Source organism: Triticum urartu, chromosome 7, assembly GCF_003073215.2.
Source record: "Triticum urartu cultivar G1812 chromosome 7, Tu2.1, whole genome shotgun sequence".
NCBI lineage: Eukaryota > Viridiplantae > Streptophyta > Magnoliopsida > Poales > Poaceae > Triticum > Triticum urartu.
The window spans coordinates 694,311,478-694,336,143 of record NC_053028.1 but is presented as its reverse complement, the minus strand read 5'-3'; the positions used below and the strand labels follow the sequence as shown (position 1 = coordinate 694,336,143).

The window sequence follows — 24,666 nt, the reverse complement described above, 5'->3', positions numbered from 1 at the left end:
GACCCTACTACGTGTGTCCCTTCCAAACATCGTTAACCACGCAATGCAGTAGATCTAATAAACTCTATGTGTGGCTATGCAAGACCATTTCCTGGTGGATAGTCTGCAGATCTAATGCCCATAGATATCATAAATATATAGGTGAAGTGAACAACACTTCTGAAACCACAGTTCTCTTTTTTGACGTTACTACACATAGCGTCTGGGGATTATGACAACCTAAACATTGGTGCCTACACCATCATCCGCAAGAGCAACGCGAGACATAGCAACGATCTTATAGGTTGACCTAACTAACTCACGGTAATCAAATCACTTCATTACCACTCCGCACCACCCCCCACGTCTCGGCTTAAGACCACCACCCAGGCAAGTATCTCCGTCCTAGATACTGGCGTGACCAGAGCGCATCTTAGAGAACCGAACATCGTCCACCTAGAGCGAATTAAAGGAGCTACAATGCAGCGAGAGTCCCATGTCACAAGCCGCGAGACTGCTTGACCCACCCCTAATGTCTTTTGTTCTTTCTTCCCAACCCCCCCGGGTGTAGCAGGCGTGTGTATGCTCCAAAAGCTTCAGATAACTGTGAGAGATTCCTGGTTCTTCACACACCATACTGCCAGAAGACACGTCTATCCATCTACATTTACTAGGCCATAGTCAAACAAATTATGGGTCGGCAGGCACACATCCTGAGAACTTCAGGGGTTTGGGGGGAGGAGCAGCGGGGGGGGGGTTGATTTGATTAGTGGGAAAGGTAATTACGTAGGGGTTTGTAAAAACCTTTCGTAAGTCTAGCATTTTTTATCCTGAAATGTGTAAGAAAAAAGAAACTTGTTTCAGGTTCCCTTCACTTTTTGTTGGATCCACATGCAGAATTCCACCAGAACTGTTTGTGCCAATGGTTTTGTCTATGCCATTGGTTTCTGTTGGAAAGAAAACGAGTGCTTCTGAATGGCGCTTCCGATGTGTAGACGACTAGTTCCTATTTGTTCATCATTCATACAGTCATTATGTCTAAATTTAGCCCCTGCGCTAGCTGTTGGCATTAGCGCCACTCGCTCCTTCACTCTTACTGCAACTCCACGCCACTCTCGGCTCCTTATTCTCCTCTCAGCCTGTTAATGGTCGCCATCACTACTCAAGTATTAGTCGGAGATCCATCCATGCAAGCTAAACACGCTCCGGTGTCCGCTTTGCTGGTTCTCTTCGTGCTCTCCGTCGTCCTCACGCTCGTGCCGCAGCCGCAGAAATCATTCTTCCAGGCTCGGCCACTGCCGCTTCTGATCGACAATGATGGCGGAGGCATTGTGGCTCACGCCGACCCATCCGGTGGCTGCGACTACTCTGACGGAAAATGGGTGAAGGACGCCACTACCGCGACGCTCTACGGGGAGGACTGCCCATTCCTTGATCCCGGCTTCCGCTGCGAGCGCAACGGCCGGAACGACTCATCCTTCCGGCACTGGCGCTGGCAACCTCGCGGCAGCTGCCGCCTCCCTAAGTAGGTAGCCATCGCCATTGACATCTCTCATCAGAGAACAAAACATTTTGTCTTGTCTCTGTCACCTTTCTAAGTACGTTCAAATTCAATAGGTTTAATGCGACGGATATGTTGGAGAGGAGCCGGAACGGCCGAATCGTGTTCGCTGGCGACTCCATCGGCCGTAACCAGTGGGAGTCCATGCTGTGCATGCTCGCCAGCGCCGTGCCGAATGGTTCGAGGATATATGAGCACTCCGGGAAGCCCCTTAGCCGGCACAAGGGCTACCTCTCCATGATCTTCCTGGACTACAACCTCTCTGTGGAGTACTACCGCGCGCCGATGCTCGTCATGGTCGACCGCATCCCGCCGGTGGCAAGCAACAAAGGTGCAAGCGTCACCAGGGGTGCCATCCGGCTGGACGCGCTGCCACGGCACGCCACGCGCTGGGCCGGTGCTGATGTGCTCGTCCTCAACACGGGTCACTGGTGGAATGAGCACAAGACCATCAAATCGTATGTAATTAGTTAACTAATTAGCGTGCTAGCTACTGCATTGCATTGCTATGATCGTGATCAACTGACTAGAACTGCATTGATCCATACTGCAGAGGAAATTATTTCATGGTGGGAAATCGGTTCAACATGAAAATGGACATCAAGGAAGCGTTCCGGTTATCCCTGCAGACGGTGAAAGACTGGGCGCTAAGCAATCCACGACTCTCCACAAGGGGCTATCTCTTCTTCAGGAGCTATTCTCCATCGCACTACGACAACGGAACGTGGGACACTGGGGGCTCATGTGCAGACCAACGGGATCCTCTTATGATGACCACTGGCGAGAGCAACCAAGAGTATTCGTGGATCAACACGATGATCTCGAGCACAGCACGGGGCACAATTAGACAGCAGATGGACAATAGGGTGGTATTCTTGAACATAACGCACATGACAGCACTGAGAAGGGACGGTCATCCTTCACGGCACCGAGAGCCCGGGACGCCGCCGGATGCCCCAGAGGATTGCAGCCACTGGTGCCTGCCAGGCGTGCCGGACGCGTGGAACCAGGTGATGTACGGGCACCTCGTGTCTACGGGATATGGCATGAGGTTGGTCAAAAAATAATCAGCAGCTCATCTCGCACCAATTCTAACATGGCTGCACACACGAACTTCACACCCACGTTGCATAATTCATGAAATGCAGAATTAGCAGAGATTTAGATAGGGTAGGGAGCAGGAGCATGGTGTATCACAAAAGCATAAAGATGTATGTAAAGTGTTTGACTCTGGCACATAGGGTAGGCAGCAGGACCCCGGTGTATCACAAAAGTCAGAGGAGCACCCCCGTGCATGCATGCATGCAGAATTGGCGTGAGGCAAGCTGAGCCGTTGATCCCATGGACTCTCAAGTTGTTGCATCCGTCTGATCGGTTTGTATACACACAAAGACGAGCAACAAAACCTGGATGCTTGATCCTGTTCAAGTCACGAACTGAGCATTGCTCAGATCAATGGCTATGTTTCTTGTGGTGAAATTGGTATGCACTATGATAGATCCACATAGATAGCTTCTTTTTACAGTAACCGAATATTTTACTAAGAGCATCTCCAACAGCCGCCCAACGCGCGGCGCGCTAAAAACCAGTTTGCAACACGCCCATCGGCTGGTTTGGCGCGTCGGGCAGCGCTGGCTCCAGCAGCCGCGGTAAAATGCAGCGCACGCGTAGCTCCAGCAGTGCGCAAAAATGCAGCGCGCGCTCTCGCGCAAACAACATATGCGCTCCAAACACAAGCAAGAAGATCAAACACAAACAAAATAAATCAACAATAAATGGTTCAATTTCGTTATTATAACTCAAACAAATAGTTTATCTTTCAATACAACAAATAGTTCAATAATACAACATCAAACGCACAAATCATGATGCTCTTTGTCGGCCATTCCAAGCCCACCACTCCTCAGTGAGATCCTTCTGAAGATCATCATGCACTGTGGGACGTCGAATGGCATGATAGGAGGCAACAAAATGGGCCACCCTTTCAGCCCTCCGCCGCACTCGCACAGGATGTCCCAAGAGCTCACAGTGAGAGTAGTCTACATCTTGGCCATGCTCATTCTCAATGATCATGTTGTGCATGATCACACAAGCGTGCATGATGTACCAAAGCATCTTTTGATCTCAAAATCTAGCAGGTCCTCTCACAATAGTAAATTGGACTTGCAAAATCCCAAAAGCTCTCTCCACATCTTTTCTAGCTGCCGCCTGAGCATTGTGGAAATCAAGTTTTTTCTTACCTTTCGGTTTTATCAACGGCTTCATAAATGTTTGCCACTTTGGATAGATGCCATCCGCAAGATAGTAGCCATAGTTGTATGCACGGTCATTTGCTACAAACTGCACCGGTGGCAGTTCACCATTTGCAATCTTATTCATCAGTGGTGACCAGTTGACAACGTGGATGTCATTCAAAGATCCAGGCATTCCAAAAAAAGCATGCCAAATCCAAGTCTCTTGATCGGCCACCGCTTCAAGGATTATAGTGGAACCCTTTTTTTGGCCGTGAAATTGCCCATGCCATGCCTTTGGACAATTCTTTCAACTCCAATGCATGCAATCTATTGAGCCAAGCATACCTGGGAAGCTACGAGCTTTGTTCATCTCCAATAGCCTTGCGGCGTCTTCAGCATTGGGAGATCTCAAATACTCATGGACGAACACTTGCACGATTCCGACTGCGAAGCGCTTGACACACATGATGGCTTGGCTCTCACCCATGGCCAAGTGATCATCAACTAGATCAGCTGGGATACCGCATGCCAACATACGCAAAGCGGTTGTCACCTTCTAAAAGGTGCTATGCCCGAGCTCTCCGGCGGCATTCCTCCTTTGCTGAAAAAATCGGTCATGGCTCGCTAGTTTGTCTGCAATGCACCTGAACAACTCGGTGCTCATCCTAAACCGGCGACGAAAGTACGACTCGAGGTATGTGGGATTCTCCACAAAATAGTGCCTCATCAATCTGTTGTGGGCATTGATCCTATCCCTCCAAATTTTCTGCCGACCCATAATCGAACCACCGTGCTTCGGTTTTTTATTGATGTGCATAGCTAGGATCATTACAAGATCCTCTTCCTCTTCCATATCAAATTCTTCTTTGGAAGAATCATACAATGAACTCATCTACAATGTTCAATTTAAACTAGGCTATAAAAACTACAAACAACATGTAAAAAATGTGAAGTTGAAGCAATACATACCTTGCGGGCGTTTTGTCGAACACCTTGCGGGCGCCGAGCGGTAGTGGGCGGCCGGGCGATGTTCGTCGGAGGACTGCCGTGCGCGACGGGCGGTTGACTAGGGGAAGCCGCGGTGGCGCGGGGATAGGCCGAAGGAGCGCAGATGTCTACTACACAACCTTCTTCTTGTAGACGTTGTTGGGCCTCCAAGTGCACATGTTTGTAGGACAGTAGCAAATTTCCCTCAAGTGGATGACCTAAGGTTTATCAATCCATGGGAGGCGTAGGATGAAGATGGTCTCTCTCACAACCCTGCAACCAAATAACAAAGAGTCTCTTGTGTCCCCAACACACCCAATACAATGGTAAATTGTATAGGTGCACTAGTTCGGTGAAGAGATAGTGATACAAGTGCAATATGGATGGTAGATATAGGTTTTTCTAATCTGAAAATATAGAAACAGCAAGGTAACTAATGATAAAAGTGAGCACAAACGGTATTGAAATGCTAGGAAACAAGGCCTAGGGCTCATACTTTCACTAGTGCAAGTTCTATCAACAATAATAACATAATTGGATCGTATAACTATCCCTCAACATGCAACAAAGAGTCATTCCAAAGTCACTAATAGCGGAGAACAAATGAAGAGATTATGGTAGAGTACGAAACCACCTCAAAGTTATTCTTTCTGATCGATCTATCATAGAGTTCGTACTAGATTAACACCTTAAGACACAAATCAACAAAAACCCTTATGTCACCTAGATACTCCAATGTCACCTCAAGTATCCATGGGTATGATTATACGATATGCATCACACAATCTCAGATTCATCTATTCAACCAACACAAAGAACTTTAAAGAGTGCCCCAAAGTTTCTACCGGAGAGTCAAGACGGAAACGTGTGCCAACCCCTATGCATAAGTTCATGAGGTCGCGGAACTCGCAAATTGATCACCAAAACATACATCAAGTGGATCACGTGAATCTCCCATTGTCACCACAGATAAGCACATGCAAGGCATACATCAAGTGTTCTCAAATCCTTAAAGACTCAATCCAATACGATAACTTCAAAGGGAAAACTCAATTCATCACAAGGAGATAGAGGGGGGGGGGGAAACATCATAACATCCAACTATAATACAAAGCTCGCGATACGTCAAGATCATGCCGAATCAAGAACACGCGAGAGAGAGAGAGAGATCAAACACACAGCTACTGGTACATAACCTCAGCCCCGAGGGAGAACTACTCCCTCCTCGTCATGGAGAGCGCCGGGATGATGAAGATGGTCACCGGAGAGGGATTCCCCCCTCTGGAAGAGTGCCAGAACGGGTCTAGATTGGTTTTCGCTGGCTACAGAGGCTTGCGGCGGCAACTCCTAATCTAGGTTATAAGTTTGGGTATATATAAGAGGTGTTGGAGTCGGGAACAAGTCAGGGGGGTCCCCGAGGTGGCCACGAGGTAGGGGGCGCGCCCAGGGGGGTAGGGCATGCCCCCCACCCTCATGGGTGCCTCGGGACTCTTCTGGCCCATCTCCGACACATCGTGGGCTTCTTCTGGTCCAAAAATATTCTCTGTGAAATTTCACATCAATTGGACTCTGCTACCTCTTGAGCACTGCGTTGGATTTCCCCGAAGAGGAGAGGATGATGCAGCAAAGTAGCATAAGTATTTCCCTCAGTTTTTGAGAACCAAGGTATCAATCCAGTAGGAGGCTACGCGCGAGTCCCTCGTACCTACACAAAAACAATAGCTCAACGCAACCAACGCGCTTAGGGGTTGTCAATCCCTTCACGGTCACTTACGAAAGTGAGATCTGATAGAGATGATAAATAATATTTTTGGTATTTTTGGTATAGAGATGCAAAGTGAAAAGTAAAAGGCAAAGTAAAAAAGCAAAGCAATAATAAAGTGTTGGAGATTGATATGATGAGAAAGAGACCCGAGGGCCATAGGTTTCACTAGTGGCTTCTCTCAAGAGCATAAGTATTCTACGGTGGGTGAACAAATTACTGTTGAGCAATTGACAGAATTGAGCATAGTTATGAGAATATCTAGGTATGATCATGTATATAGGCATCACGTCCGAGACAAGTAGACCGACTCCTGCCTGCATCTACTACTATTACTCCACTCATCGACCGCTATCCAGCATGCATCTAGAGTATTAAGTTAAAAACAGAGTACGCCTTAAGCAAGATGACATGATGTAGAGGGATAGTTTCACGCAATATGATAAAAACCCCATCTGGTTATCCTCGATGGCAACAATACAATACGTGCCTTGCTGCCCCTTCTGTCACTGGGAAAGGACACCGCAAGATCGAACCCAAAGCTAAGCACTTCTCCCATGGCAAGAAAAACCAATCTAGTAGGCCAAACCAAACTGATAATTCGAAGATACTTGCAAAGATAACCAATCATACATAAAAGAATTCAGAGAAGATTCAAATATTATTCATAGATAGACTAGATCATAAACCCACAATTCATCGGTCTCAACCAACACACCGCAAAAAGAAGATTACATCGAATAGATCTCCACGAGAGAGGGGAGAACATTGTATTGAGATCCAAAAAGAGAGAAGAAGCCATCTAGCTACTAACTATGGACCCGTAGGTCTGAAGTAAACTACTCACACTTCATCGGAGGGGCTTGGATGATGATGTAGAAGCCATCCGTGATGACGGCCCTCTTCCGGCGGAGCTCCGGAACAGGCCCCAAGATGGGATCTCGTGGATACAGAAAGTTGCGGCGGTGGAATTAGGTTTTTGGCTCCTTTCTGATCGTTTTGGGATACGTGGATATATATGGGAGGAAGAAGTACATCGGGGGAGCTTCGAGGGGCCCACGAGGCAGGGGGCGCGCCCTAGGGGGGGCGCCCTCCACCCTCGTGACCGCCTCGTGGCTTTCTTGACGGAGGGTCCAAGTCTCCTGGGTCTTATCTGATGAGAAAATCGCATTCCCGAAGGTTTCATTCCGTTTGGACTCCGTTTGATATTCCTTTTCTTCGAAACCCTAAAACAGGCAAAAAACAACAATTCTGGGCTGGGCCTCCGGTTAATAGGTTAGTCCCAAAAATAATATAAAAGTGGATAATAAAGCCCAATAATGTCCAAAACAGTAGATAATATAGCATGGAGCAATCAAAAATTATAGATATGTTGGAGACGTATCAAGCATCCCCAAGCTTAATTCCTGCTCATCCTTGAGTAGGTAAATGATAAAAACAGAATTTTTGATGCGGAGTGCTACTTGGCATAATTTTAATGTAATTCTTCTTAATTGTGGTATGAATATTCAGATCCAAAAGATTCAAGGCAAAAGTTCATATTGACATAAAAAATGATAATACTTCAAGCATACTAACTAAGCAATTATGTCTTCTCAAAATAACATGGCCAAAGAAAGTTCATCCCTACAAAATCATATGGTTTAGTCATGTTTCATTTCCTTCACACAAGAATGCTATCATCATGCACAACCCCGATGACAAGCCAAGCAATTGTTTCATACTTTAGTAATCTCAAACCAATAAACTTTCACGCAATATATGAGCGCGAGCCATGGACATAGCACTATAGGTGGAATAGAATATAATGAGGGGGGTTATGTGGAGAAGACAAAAAGAAGAAAAGTCTCACATCAACAAGGCTAATCAATGGGCTATGGAGATGCCCACCAATTGATGTTAATGCAAGGAGTAGGGATTGCCATGCAACGGATGCACTAGAGCTATAAATGTATGAAAGCTCAACAAAAGAAACTAGTGGGTGTGCATCCAACTTACTTGCTCACGAAGACCTAGGGCACTTGAGGAGGCCCATTGTTGGAATATACAAGCCAAGTTCTATAATGAAAAATTCCCACTAGTATATGAAAGTGATAACATGAGAGACTCTCTACTATGAAGATCATGGTGCTACTTTGAAGCACAAGTGTGGCAAAGGATAGTAACATTGTCCCTTCTATATTTTTCTCTCATTTTTTGGGCCTTTTTTATGGCCTCCCCCCCTTTTTTTGGGCCTTCTCTTTTTTATGGCCTTTCCTTCTTTTTTTATATTCCTCACTTGGGACAATGCTCTACAAAATGATGATCATCACACTTCTATTTATTTACAACTCGATACTAGAACAAAAGATGACTCTATATGAATGCCTCCGGCGGTGTACCGGGATATGCAATGAACCATGAGTGACATGTATGAAAGAATTATGAACGGTGGCTTTGCCACAAATACTATGTCAACTACATGATCATGCTAAGCAATATGACAATGATGAATGTGTCATGATGAACGGAATGATGGAAAGTTGCATGGCAATATTGAAGGAAATACGCCCTAGAGGCAATAATAAAGTTATTATTTATTTCCTTATATCATGATAAATGTTTATTATTCATGCTAGAATTGTATTAACCGGAAACATAATACATGTGTGAATACATAGACAAACAGAGTGTCACTAGTATGCCTCTACTTGACTAGCTCGTTGATCAAAGATGGTTATGTTTCCTAACCATAGACATGAGTTGTCATTTGATTAACGGGATCACATCATTAGGATAATGATGTGATTGACTTGACCCATTCCATTAGCTTAGCACTCGATCGTTTAGTATGTTGCTATTGCCTTCTTCATGACTTATACATGTTCCTATGACTATGAGATTATGCAACTCCCGTTTACCGGAGGAACACTTTGTGTGCTACCAAACGTCACAACGTAACTGGGTGATTATAAAGGTGCTCTACAGGTGTCTCCGAAGGTACTTGTTGGGTTGGCGTATTTCGAGATTAGGATTGTCACTCTGATTGTCGGAGAGGTATCTCTGGGCCCACTCGGTAATACACATCACTTAAGCCTTGCAAGCATTGCAACTAATGAGTTAGTTGTGGGATGAGGTATTACGGAATGAGTAAAGAGACTTGCCGGTAACGAGATTAAACTAGGTATTGAGATACCGACGATCGAATCTCGGGCAAGTAACATACCGATGACAAAGGGAACAACGTATGTTGTTATGCGGTTTGACCGATAAAGATCTTCGTAGAATATGTGGGAGCCAATATGAGCATCCAGGTTCCGCTATTGGTTATTGACCGGAGACGTGTCTCGGTCATGTCTACGTAGTTCTTGAACCCGTAGGGTCCGCACGCTTAAAGTTCGATGACGGTTATATTATGAGTTTATGTGTTTTGATGTACCAAAGGAGTTCGGAGTCCCGGATGATATCGGGGACATGACGAGGAGTCTCGAAATGGCCGAGACATAAAGATCGATATATTGGACGACTATATTCGGACTTCGGAAAGGTTCCGAGTGATTCAGGTATTTTTCGGAGTACCGGAGAGTTACGGAAATTCGCCGGGGAGTATATGGGCCTTATGGGCCATACGGGAATAGAGGAGAGAGGCCAAAAGGAAGGAGGTTTGCGCCCCCTCTGGTCCGAATTGGACAAGGGGTGCAGCCCCCTTTTCCTTCTCCCTCTCCTCCTCTTTCCTTCTCTCCTACTCCAACAAGGAAAGGAGGAGTCCTACTCCCGGTAGGAGTAGGAATCCCCCCTTGGCGCGCCCTTCTCCTAGGCCGTCCGCCTCCCCCTTGCTCCTTTATATACAGGGGAAGGGGGCACCTCTAGACACACAAGTTGATCAAGTTGATCGTCTCTTAGCCGTGTGCGGTGCCCCCCTCCACCATAGTCCACCTCGATAATACTGTAGCGATGCTTAGGTGAAGCCCTGCGTCGGTAGAACATCAACATCGTCACCACGCCATCGTGCTGACGAAACTCTCCCTCAACACTCGGCTGGATCATAGTTCGAGGGACGTCATCGGGCTGAACGTGTGCTGAACTCGGAGGTGCCATACGTTCGGTACTTGATCGATCGGATCGTGAAGACGTATGACTTCATCAACCGCGTTGTGCTAACGCTTCCACTTACGGTCTACGAGGGTACGTGGACAACACTCTCCCCTCTCGTTGCTACGCATCACCATGATCTTGTGTGTGCGTAGGAATTTTTTTGAAATTACTACGTTCCCCAACAGTGCCATCCGAGCCAGGTTTTATGCGTTGATGTAATATGCACGAGTAGAACACAAGTGAGTTGTGGGCGATATAAGTCATACTGCTTACCAGCATGTCACACTTTGGTTCGGTGGTATTGTTGGATGAAGCGTCCCGGACCGACATTACGCGTACGCTTACGCGAGACTGGTTCTACCGACGTGCTTTGCACACAGGTGGCTGGCGGGTGTCAGTTTCTCCAACTTTAGTTGAACCGAGTGTGGCTACGCCCGGTCCTTGCGAAGGTTAAAACAACACCAACTTGACAAACTATCGTTGTGGTTTTGGTGCGTAGGTAAGAACGGTTCTTGCTAAGCCCGTAGCAACCACGTAAAACTTGCAATAACAAAGTAGAGGACGTCTAACTTGTTTTTACAGGGCATGTTGTGATGTGATATGGTCAAGACATGATGCTAAATTTTATTGTATGAGATGATCATGTTTTGTAACCGAGTTATCGACAACTGGCAGGAGCCATATGGTTGTCGCTTTATTGTATGCAATGCAATCGCCCTGTAATGCTTTACTTTATCTCTAAGCGGCAGCGATAGTCGTAGAAGCATAAGATTGGCGAAACGACAACGATGCTACGATGGAGATCAAGGTGTCGCGCCGGTGACGATGGTGATCATGGAGGTGCTTCGGAGATGGAGATCACAAGCACAAGATGATGATGGCCATATCATATCACTTATATTGATTGCATGTGATGTTTATCTTTTATGCATCTTATCTTTCTTTGATTGACGGTAGCATTATAAGATGATCCCTCACTAAATTATCAAAGTATAAGTGTTCTCCCTGAGTATGCACCATTGCGAAAGTTCTTCGTGCTGAGACACCACGTGATGATCGGGTGTGATAGGCTCTACGTTCAAATACAACGGGTGCAAAATAGTTGCACACGCGGAATACTCAGGTTAAACTTGATGAGCCTAGCATATAACAGATATGGCCTCGGAACACAGAGAGAAAGGTCGAGCGTGAATCATATAGTAGATATGATCAACATAGTGATGTTCACCATTGAAACTATTCCATCTCACGTGATGAACGGACATGGTTTAGTTGATTTGGATCACGTGATCACTTAGAGGATTAGAGGGATGTCTATCTAAGTGGGAGTTCTTAAGTAATATGATTAATTGAACTTTAATTTATCATGAACTTAGTCCTGGTAGTATTAGCATATCTATGTTGTAGATCAATTGCTCGCGATATTGCTCCCCGTTTAATTTTTTATATATTCCTAGAGAAAACTATGTTGAAAAATGTTAGTAGCAATGATGCGGATTGGATCCGTGATCTGAGGATTAACCTCATTGCTGCACAGAAGAATTATGTCCTTGATGCACCGCTAGGTGACAGACCTATTGCAGGAGCAGATGCAGACGTTATGAACGTTTGGCTAGGTCAATATGATGACTACTTGATAGTTTAGTGCACCATGCTTAACGGCTTAGAATCGGGACTTCAAAGACGTTTTAAACGTCATGGACCATATGAGATGTTCTAGGAGTTGAAGTTAAATATTTCAAGCAAATACCCGAGTTGAGAGATATGAAGTCTCCAACAAGTTCTATAGCTAAAAGATGGAGGAGAATAGCTCAAGCAGTGAGCATATGCTCAGATTGTCTGGGTACTACAATCGCTTGAATCAAGTGGGAGTTAATCTTACAGATAAGATGGTGATTGACAGAGTCCTCTAGTCACCATCACTAAGTTACTAGAACTTCATGATGAACTATAGTATGCAAGGGATGACAAAAACAATTCCCGAGCTCTTCGTGATGTTGAAATCGATGAAGGTAGAAATCAAGAAAGAGCATCAAGTGTTGATGATTGACAAGAACACTAGTTTCAAGAAAAAGGCAAAGGGAAAGAAAGGGAACTTCAAGTAGAATGACAAGAAAGTTGTCACTCCCGTGAAGAAGCCCAAAGCTGGACCAAAGCCTGAAACTGAGTGCTTCTACTGCAAAGGAAATGATCACTGGAAGCAAAAATTCCCTAAATATTTGGTGGATAAGAAAGATGGCAAAGTGAACAAAGGGTATATTTGATATACAGGTTATTGATGTGTGCCTTACTAGTGTTTGTAGTAGCCCCTGAATATTTGATACTTGTTCGGTTGCTAAAATTAGCAACTCGAAACAGGAGTTACAGAATGAACAGAGACTAGTTAAGGGTGAAGTGACGATGTGTGTTGGAATTGGTTCCAAGATTGATATGATCATCATCGCACACTCCCTATACTTTCGGGATTAGTGTTGAACCTAAATAAGTGTTATTTGGTGTTTACGTTGAGCATAAATATGATTTGATCATGTTTATTGCAATACGGTTATTCATTTAAGTTAGAGAACAATTGTTGTTCTGTTTACATGAATAGAACCTTCGATGTTCATACACACCAACAAAAATGGTTTGTTGGATCTCGATCGTAGTGATACACATATTCATAATATTCAAGCCAAAAAGATGGAAAGTTAATGATGATAGTGCAACTTATTTGTGGCACTGCCGTTTAGGTCATATTGGTGTAAAGCGCATGAAGAAAATCCATGCTGATGGGCTTTTGGAATCACTTGATTATGAATCAGTTGATTCTTGCGAACCATGCCTCATGGGCAAGATGACTAAGACTCCGTTCTCTGGAACAATGGAGCGAGCAACAGATTTGTTGGAAATCATACATACTGATGTATGTGGTCCGATGAATATTGAAGCTCACGATAGGTATGTTGGGGAACGTTGCAGAAAACAAAAATTTTCCTACGGTTTCACCAAGATCCATCTAGGAGTTCATCTAGCAATGAGTGATTAGATGCATCTACGTACCTTGTAGATCGCGAGCGGAAGCGTTCAAAGAACGGGGATGATGTAGTCGAACACGACGTGATTCAAATCACCGATGATCTTAGCACCGAACGGACGATGCCTCCGCGTTCAACACACGTACGGAACGGATGACGTCTCCTCCTTTCTTGATCCAGCAAGGGGGGAAGAGAGGTTGATGAAGATCCAGCAGCACGACGGCGTGGTGGTGGATGCAGGGCGTCACAGTAGCAGGGCTTCGCCTATACTACGAGAGAGAGACGTAACGGGGAGAGAGGAAGCACCAAAGGCTGAGGTTATGAAGTCCTCCCTCTCCTCAACTATATATAGGAGGGCCAAGGGGGGGTGCAGCAGCCTAGGATCCAATCTCCTAGGTGCGGCGGCCCAGGGGAGGTTTCCCTCCCCCCCAAGGCACCTCGGGGTGGCCTTCCCACTTGGACTTCCTATGGTGGAAACCTAGGCGCATGGGCCTCTAGTAGGGGCTGTGCCCTTTGCCCATGTAGGCCAAGGCGCACCCCCTACAGCCCATGTGGCCCCCGAGGACAGGTGGCCCCACCCGGTGGGCCCCCGGGACTCCTCCGGTGTCCCGGTACAATACCGATAACCCCGAAACTTGTCCGATGCCGGAACAGCACTTCCTATATATAATTCTTTACCTCCGGACCATTCCGGAACTCCTCTGACGTCCGGGGATCTCATCCGGGACTCCGGACCAACATTCGGGTTACTGCATATACATATCCTTCATAACCCTAGCGTTCACCGAACCTTAAGTGTGTAGACCCTACGGGTTCGGGAGACAAGCAGACATGACCGAGACGACTCTCGGTCAATAAACCAACAACGGGATCTGGATACCATGATGGCTCCCACATGCCTCACGATTGATCTCATCGGATGAACCACGATGTCGAGGAGGATTAATCAACCCGTATACAATTCCCTTTGTCAATCGGTAATGTTACTTGCCGAGACTCGATCGTCGCGTATCCCAATACCTTGTTCAATCTCGTTACCGGCAGTCACTTTACTCGTACCGATAATGCATGATCCCGTGATTCAACCACTTGGGCACCTTGAGCTTCATTAATTGATGATGCATACCGAGTGGGCCCAAGTGATACCTCTCCGTTATCCGGAGTGACAAATCCCAGTCTCGATCCGTGTCTCAACCAACAGACACTTCGAGATACCTGTAAATGCACCTTTATAGTCACCCAGTTAACGTTGTGACGTTTGGATACACCCAAAGCACTCCTACGGTATCCGGGAGTTACACGATCTCCATGGTCAAAGGAAAAGATACTTGGCATTGTGAAAAAAGCTCTAGCAAACGAACTACACGATCTTTGTGCTATATGGCTTAGGATTGGGTCTTGTCCATCACATCATTCTCCTAATGATGTGATCCCGTTATCAATGACATCCAATGTCCATAGCCAGGAAATCATGACTATCTGTTGATCAACGAGCTAGTCAACTAGAGGCTTACTAGGGACATATTATGGTCTATGTATTCACACGTGTATTACGATTTCCGGATAATACAGTTATAGCATGAATAAAGACAATTATCATGAACAAAGAAATATAATAATAATACTTTTATTATTGCCTCTAGGGCATATTTCCAACAGTCTCCCACTTGCACTAGAGTCAATAATCTAGTTACATTGTGATGAATCAAACACCCATGGAATTCTGGTGTTGATCATGTTTTGCCCTAGGGAGAGGTTTAGTCAACGGATCTGCTACATTCAGGTCCGTATGTACTTTACAAATCTCCATGTCTCCATTTTGAACATTTTCACGAATGGAGTTGAAGCGACGCTTGATGTGCCTTGTCTTCTTGTGAAACCTGGGCTCCTTGGCAAGCGCAATAGCTCCAGTGTTGTCACAAAAGAGTTTGATTGGCCCCGACGCATTGGGTATGACTCCTAGGTCGGTGATGAACTCCTTCACCCATATTGCTTCATGTGCTGCCTCCGAGGCTGCCATGTACTCCGCTTCACATGTAGATCCCGCCACGACGCTCTGTTTGTAGCTGCACCAGCTCACTGCTCCACCATTCAACATATACACGTATCCGGTTTGTGACTTAGAGTCATCCAGATCTGTGTCGAAGCTAGCGTTGACGTGACCCTTTACGACGAGCTCTTCGTCACCTCCATAAACGAGAAACATGTCCTTTGTCCTTTTCAGGTACTTCAGGATATTCTTGACCGCTGTCCAGTGTTCCTTGCCGGGATTACTTTGGTACCTTCCTACCAAACTTACGGCAAGGTTTACATCAGGTCTGGTACACAGCATGGCATACATAATAGAACCTATGGCTGAGGCATAGGGGATGATACTCATCTCTTCTATCTCTTCTGCCGTGGTCAGGCATTGAGCTGAGCTCAATCTCACACCTTGCAAAACAGGCAAGAACCCTTTCTTGGACTGATCCATTTTGAACTTCTTCAAAATCTTATCAAGGTATGTGCTTTGTGAAAGACCTATGAGGCGTCTTGATCTATCTCTGTAGATCTTGATGCCTAATATATAAGCAGCTTCTCCAAGGTCCTTCATTGAAAAACTTTTATTCAAGTAGGCCTTGATGTTGTCCAAGAGTTCTATATCATTTCCCATCAAAAGTATGTCATCTACATATAATATGAGAAATGCTACAGAGCTCCCACTCACTTTCTTGTAAACGCAGGCTTCTCCATAAGTCTGCGTAAACCCAAACGCTTTGATCATCTCATCAAAGCGAATGTTCCAACTCCGAGATGCTTGCACCAGCCCATAAATCGAGCGTTGGAGCTTGCACACCTTGTCAGCATTCTTAGGATCGACAAAACCTTCCGGCTGCATCATATACAATTCTTCCTTAAGGAAACCATTAAGGAATGCCGTTTTGACGTCCATTTGCCATATTTCATAATTGTAGAATGCGGCAATTGCTAACATGATTCGGACGGACTTTAGCTTCGCTACCGGTGAGAAAGTCTCATCGTAGTCAATTCCTTGAACTTGTCGATAACCCTTAGCGACAAGCCGAGCTTTATAGATGGTCACATTACCATCCGCGTCTGTCTTCTTCTTGAAGATCCATTTATTTTCTATGGCTCGCCGTTCAACGGGCAAGTCAGTCAAAGTCCATACTTCGTTTTCATACATGGATCCTATTTCGGATTTCATGGCTTCTAGCCATTTGTCGGAATCCGGGCCCGCCATCGCTTCTTCATAGTTTGTAGGTTCACTGTTGTCTAACAACATGATTTCCAAGACAGGGTTGCCGTACCACTCTGGTGCGGAACGTGTCCTTGTGGACCTTCGAATTTCAGTAGGAGCTTGATCAGAAGTATCTTGATCATCATCAATAACTTCCTCTCTAGTCGGTGCAGGCACCTCAGGAACATTTTCTTGAGTTGCGCCATTTACCGGTTCAAGAGGCAATACTTCATCAAGTTCTACTTTTCTCCCACTTACTTCTTTCGAGAGAAACTCTTTCTCTAGAAAGGATCCATTCCTGGCAACAAAGATCTTGCCTTCGGATCTGAGGTAGAAGGTATACCCATAAGTTTCTTTAGGGTATCCTATGAAGACGCATTTTTCCGACTTGGGTTCGAGCTTTTCAAGTTGAAGTTTCTTGACATAAGCATCGCATCCCCAAACTTTTAGAAACGACAGCTTAGGTTTCTTCCCAAACCATAATTCATACGGTGTCGTCTCAACGGATTTCGACGGTGCCCTATTTAAAGTGAATGCGGCAGTCTCTAAAGCATAGCCCCAAAAAGATAACGGTAAATTGGTAAGAGACATCATAGATCGCACCATATCTAATAGAGTGCGATTACGATGTTCGGACACACCATTACGCTGAGGTGTTCCAGGCGGCGTGAGTTGTGAAACTATTCCACATTTTCTTAAGTGTGTGCCAAATTCGTGACTCAAGTATTCTCCTCCACGATCTGATCGTAGAAACTTGATTTTCCTGTCACGTTGATTCTCAACTTCACTCTGAAATTCCTTGAACTTTTCAAAGGTTTCAGACTTGTGTTTCATTAAGTAGACATACCCATATCTACTTAAGTCATCAGTGAGGGTGAGAACATAATGATAGCCACCGCGAGCCTCAACACTCATTGGACCGCACACATCAGTATGTATGATTTCCAATAAGTTGGTTGCTCGCTCCATTGTTCCTGAGAACGGAGTCTTGGTCATTTTACCCATGAGGCATGGTTCGCACGTGTCAAATGATTCATAATCAAGAGACTCTAAAAGTCCATCTGCATGGAGCTTCTTCATGCGTTTGACACCTATGTGACCAAGGCGGCAGTGCCACAAGTATGTGGGACTATCGTTATCAACTTTACATCTTTTGGTATTCACACTATGAATATGTGTAATATTACGTTCGAGATTCATTAAGAATAAACCATTGACCATCGGAGCATGACTATAAAACATATCTCTCATATAAATAGAACAACCATTATTCTCAGATTTAAATGAGTAGCCATCTCGTATTAAACGAGATCCCGATACAATGTTCATGCTCAAACTTGGCACGAAATACAATTATTGAGGTTTATAACTAATCCCGTAGGTAAATGTAGAGGTAGCGTGCCGACGGCGATCACATCGACCTTGGAACCATTCCCGACGCGCATCGTCACCTCGTCCTTTACCAGTCTCTATTTATTCTGCAGCTCCTGCTGTGAGTTACAAATATGAGCAACGGCACCGGTATCAAATACCCAGGAGTTACTATGAGTACTGGTAAGGTACACATCAATTACATGTATATCACATATACCTTTTGTTTTGCCGGCCTTCTTGTCCGCTAAGTATTTGGGGCAGTTTCGCTTCCAGTGACCCTTCCCTTTGCAATAAAAGCACTCCGTCTTAGGCTTGGGTCCATACTTTGACTTCTTCTTCCCAGCAGCTTGCTTGCCGGGCGCGGCAACTTCCTTGCCGTCCTTCTCAAAGTTCTTTTTACCCTTGCCCTTCTTGAACTTAGTGGTTTTATTGACCATCAACACTTGATGTTCCTTCTTGATTTCTACCTCTGCTGATTTCAGCATTGCAAATACTTCAGGAATGGTCTTTTCCATCCCCTGCATATTGAAGTTCATCACAAAGCTCTTGTAGCTTGGTGGAAGCGACTGGAGGATTCTGTCAATGACCGCATCATCCGGGAGATTAACTCACAGCTGAGTCAAGCGGTTACATAACCCAGACATAGTGAGTATGTGCTCACTGACAGAACTATTTTCCTCCATCTTACAGCTGAAGAATTTGTCAGAGACTTCATATCTCTCGACCCGGGCATGAGCTTGGAAAACCATTTTCAGCTCTTCGAACATCTCATATGCTCCATGTCTCTCAAAACGCTTTTGGAGCCCCGGCTCTAGGCTGTAAAGCATGCCGCACTGAACGAGGGAGTAGTCATCGGCACGTGTCTGCCAAGCGTTCATAACGTCTTGGTTCTGTGGGACGGGTGGATCACCTAGCGGTGCTTGTAGGACATAATCTTTCTTGGCAGCTATGAGGATGATCCTCAGGTTCCGGACCCAGTCTGTATAGTTGCTGCCATCGTCTTTCAGCTTGGTTTTCTCTAGGAATGCGTTGAAATTGAATACAACGTTGGCCATTTGATCTACAAGACATATTGTAAAGATTTTAGACTAAGTTCATGATAATTAAGTTCATCTAATCAAATTATTAATGAACTCCCACTTAGATAGACATCCCTCTTCTAGTCATCTAAGTATAACATGATCCGAGTTGGCTAGGCCGTGTCCGATCATCACGTGACACGGACTAGTCAACGTCGGTGAACATCTTCATGTTGATCGTATCTTCTATACGACTCATGCTTGACCTTTCGGTCTTCTGTGTTCCGAGGCCATGTCTATGCACATGCTAGGCTCGTCAAGTCAACCTAAGTGTATTGCGTGTGTAAATCTGTCTTACACCCGTTGTATGTGAACGTAAGGATCTATCACACCCGATCATCACGTGGTGCTTCGAAATGACGAACTGTAGCAACGGTGCACAGTTAGGGGAAACACTTTCTTGAAATTATTATGAGGGATCATCTTATTTACTACCGTCGTTCTAAGCAAACAAGATGCAAAACATGATAAACATCACATGCAATCAAATAATAATAGTGACATGATATGGCCAATATCACATAGCTCCTTTGATCTCCATCTTGGGGCTCCATGATCATCCTGTCACCGTCATACTCATCGACATGTAAGTTGTGATTCCTATTACAATAGCATGAACATCTCATACATCACATATAGATCATTCATCATTCATCACAACTTTGGCCATATCACATCACATAGCATACCCTGCAAAAACAAGTTAGACGTTCTCTAATTGTTGTTTGCATGTTTTACGTGGCTGCTATGGGTTTCTAGCAAGAACGTTTCTTACCTACGCAAAGACCACAATGTGATATGCCAATTGCTATTTACCCTTCATAAGGACCCTTTTCATCGAATCCGATCCGACTAAAGTAGGAGAGACAGACACCCGCTAGCCACCTTATGCAACTAGTGCATGTCAGTCGGTGGAACCTGTCTCATGTAAGAGTACGTGTAAGGTCGGTCCGGGCCGCTTCATCCCACGATGCCGCCGAATCAAGATAAGACTAGTAACGGCAAGCATATTGAACAAAATCAATGCCCACAACTACTTTGTGTTCTACTCGTGCAAGAGAACTACGCATAGACCTAGCTCATGATGCCACTGTTGGGGAACGTTGCAGAAAACAAAAATTTTCCTACGGTTTCACCAAGATCCATCTAGGAGTTCATCTAGCAACGAGTGATTAGATGCATCTACGTACCTTGTAGATCGCGAGCGGAAGCGTTCAAAGAACGGGGATGATGTAGTCGAACACGACGTGATTCAAATCACCGATGATCTTAGCACCGAACGGACGATGCCTCCGCGTTCAACACACGTACGGAACGGATGACGTCTCCTCCTTTCTTGATCCAGCAAGGGGGGAAGAGAGGTTGATGAAGATCCAGCAGCACGACGGCGTGGTGGTGGATGCAGGGCGTCACAGTAGCAGGGCTTCGCCTATACTACGAGAGAGAGACGTAACGGGGAGAGAGGAAGCACCAAAGGCTGAGGTTATGAAATCCTCCCTCTCCTCAACTATATATAGGAGGGCCAAGGGGGGGTGGTGCGCAGCCTAGGAGATCTGATCTCCTAGGTGCGGCGGCCAGGGGAGGGTTTCCCTCCCCCCCCAAGGCACCTCGGGGTGCCTTCCACCACTTGGACTCCTCCTTGGTGGAAACCCTAGGCGCATGGGCCTATAGGGGCTGGTGCCCTTGGCCCATATAGGCCAAGGCGCACCCCCTACAGCCCATGTGGCCCCCCGGGACAGGTGGCCCCACCCGGTGGGCCCCCGGGACCCCTCCGGTGGTCCCGGTACAATACTGATAACCCCAAAACTTGTCCCGATGGCCGAAACAGCACTTCCTATATATAATTCTTTACCTCCGGACCATTCCGGAACTCCTCGTGACGTCCAGGATCTCATCCGGGACTCCGACCAACATTCGGATTACTGCATATACATATCTTCATAACCCTAGCGTCACCGAACCTTAAGTGTGTAGACCCTACGGGTTCGGGAGACAAGCAGACATGACCGAGACGACTCTCCGGTCAATAACCAACAACGGGATCTGGATACCCATGATGGCTCCCACATGCTCCACGATGATCTCATCGGATGAACCACGATGTCGAGGATTAATCAACCCCGTATACAATTCCCTTTGTCAATCGGTATGTTACTTGCCCGAGACTCGATCGTTGGTATCCCAATACCTTGTTCAATCTCGTTACCGGCAAGTCACTTTACTCGTACCGTAATGCATGATCCCGTGATCAACCACTTGGTCACCTTGAGCTCATAATGATGATGCATTACCGAGTGGGCCCAGTGATACCTCTCCGTTATCCGGAGTGACAAATCCCAGTCTCGATCCGTGTCAACCCAACAGACACTTTCGGAGATACCTGTAGTGCACCTTTATAGTCACCCAGTTACGTTGTGACGTTTGATACACCCAAAGCACTCCTACGGTATCCGGGAGTTACACGATCTCATGGTCAAAGGAAAAGATACTTGACATTGGAAAAGCTCTAGCAAACGAACTACACGATCTTTGTGCTATGCTTAGGATTGGGTCTTGTCCATCACATCATTCTCCTAATGATGTGATCCCGTTATCAATGACATCCAATGTCCATAGCCAGGAAATCATGACTATCTGTTGATCAACGAGCTAGTCAACTAGAGGCTTACTAGGGACATATTATGGTCTATGTATTCACACGTGTATTACGATTTCCGGATAATACAGTTATAGCATGAATAAAGACAATTATCATGAACAAAGAAATATAATAATAATACTTTTATTATTGCCTCTAGGGCATATTTCCAACAAGGTATCATTATTTTCTGATCTTCACAGATGATTTGAGCAGATATGAGTATATCTACTTGATGAAACAAAAGTCTGAAATATTTGAAAAGTTCATATAATTTCAGAGTGAAGTGGAAAATCATCGTAACAAGAAAATAAAGTTTCTACGATCTGATCGTGGAGGACAATATTTGAGTTACGAGTTTGGCCTTCAGTTAAAACAATGTGAAATAGTTTCACTACTCACGCCACCTGGAACACCACAGTGTAATGGTGTATCCGAACGTCGTAACCGTACTTTATTAGATATGGTGCGATCTATGATGTCTCTTACCGATTTACCACTATCGTTTTGGGGTTATGCATTAGAGACAGCTGCATTCACGTTAAATAGGGCACCATCTAAATCCGTTGAGACGACACAGTATGAACTATGGTTTGGCAAGAAACCAAAGTTATCGTTTCTTAAAGTTTGGAGTTGCGATGCTTATGTGAAAAAGTTTCATCTTGATAAGCTCAAACCCAAGTCGGAGAAGTGCGTCTTCGTAGGATACCCAAAAGTAACTGTTGGGTACACCTTCTATCACAGATCCGAAGGCAAGACATTTGTTGCTGAGAATGGATCCTTTCTGGAGAAGAAGTTTCTCTCAAAAGAAGTGAGTGGGAGGAAAGTAGAACTTGATGAGGTAACTGTACCTGCTCCCTTATTGGAAAGTAGTTCATCATAGAAATCTGTTCCTGTGACTCCTACACCAATTAGTGAGGAAGCTAATGATGATGATCATGTAACTTCAGATCAAGTTACTACCGAACCTCGTAGGTAAACCAGAGTGAGATCCACACCAGTGTGGTACGGTAATCCTGTTCTAGAGGTCATGTTACTTGACCATGACGAACCTACGAACTATGAGGAAGCGATGATGAGCCCAGATTCTGCAAAATGGCTTGAGGCCATGAAATCTGAGATGAGATCCATGTATGAGAACAAAGTATGGACTTTGATTAACTTGCCCATTGATCGGCGAGCCATTGAGATTAAATGGATCTTCAAGAGGAAGACGGACACTGGTAGTAGTGTTACTATCTACAAAGCTAGAATTGTCGTAAAAAGGTTTTCAACAAGTTCAAGGTGTTGACTACGATGAGAGTTTCTCACTCGTATCTATGCTTAAGTCTGTCCGAATCATGTTAGCAATTGCCGCATTTTATGAAATCTGGCAAATGGATAAACAAAACTGCATTCCTTAATGGATTTATTAAAGAAGAGTTGTATATGATGCAACCAGAAGGTTTGGTCAATCCTAAAGGTGCTAACAAAATATGCAAGCTCCAGCGATCCATCTATGGAATGGTGCAAGCATCTCGGAGTTGGAATATACACTTTGATAAGTTGATCAAAACATATAGTTTTATACAGACTTGCGGTGAAGCCTGTATTTACAAGAAAGTGAGTGGGAGCACTACAACATTTCTGATAAGTATATGTGAATGACACATTGTTGATCGGAAATAATGTCGAACTATTTTGCAAAGCATAAAGAAGTGTTTGAAAGGAGTTTTTCAAAGAAAGACCTCGGTGAAACTGCTTACATATTGATCATCAAGATCTATAGAGATAGATCAAGACGCTTGATAAGTTTTTTCAATGAGTACATACCTTGACAAGATTTTGAAGTAGTTCAAAATGGAACAGTCAAAGAAGGAGTTCTTGCCTGTGTTACAAGGTGTGAAGTTGAGTAAGACTCAAAACCCGACCATGGCAGAAGATAGAGAGAGGATGAAAGTCATTCCCTATGCCTCAGCCATAGGTTCTATAAAGTATGCCATGCGGTGTACCAGACCTATTGTATACTCTACCCTGAGTTTGACAAGAGAGTACAATAGTGATCTAGGAGTAGATCACTGGACATTGGTCAAAATTATCCTTAGTGGAATAAGGATATGTTTCTCGATTATGGAGGTGACAAAAGATTCGTCGTAAAGGGTTACGCCGATGCAAGTTTTGACACTGATCCAGATGACTCAAAGTCTCAATCTGGATAAATATTAAAAGTGGGAGCAATTAGCTAGAGTAGCTCCGTGCAGAGCATTGTTGACATAGAAATTTGCAAAATAATTACGGATCTGAATGTGGCAGACCCGTTGACTAAACTTCTCTCACAAGCAAAACATGATCACACCTTAGTACTCTTTGGGTATTAATTACATAGCGATGTGAACTAGATTATTGACTCTAGTAAACCCTTTGGGTATTGGTCATATGTCGATGTGAACTATGGGTGTTAATCACATGATGATGTGAACTATTGGTATTAAATCACATGGCGATGTGAACTAGATTATTGACTCTAGTGCAAGTGGGAGACTGAAGGAAATATGCCCTAGAGGCAATAATAAAGTTCTTATTTATTTCCTTATATCATGATAAATGTTTATTATTCATGCTAGAATTGTATTAACTGGAAACATAATACATGTGTGAATACATAGACAAACAGAGTGTCACTAGTATGCCTCTACTTGACTAGCTCGTTGATCAAAGATGGTTATGTTTCCTAACCATAGACC

At 44.8% G+C, this 24,666-nt stretch overlaps 1 protein-coding gene across 1 annotated transcript; it reads left to right on the top strand.

Annotated features, from left to right (window-relative positions):
* Positions 1-1,124: 1,124 nt before the first annotated feature.
* LOC125519444 (protein trichome birefringence-like 9) lies at positions 1,125-2,607 on the top strand. Its single transcript, XM_048684251.1, has 3 exons — positions 1,125-1,504; positions 1,597-1,998; positions 2,094-2,607. Exons 1-3 carry the CDS (start codon positions 1,125-1,127, stop codon positions 2,605-2,607), a joined length of 1,296 nt encoding a protein of 431 aa, XP_048540208.1.
* Positions 2,608-24,666: the final 22,059 nt, after the last annotated feature.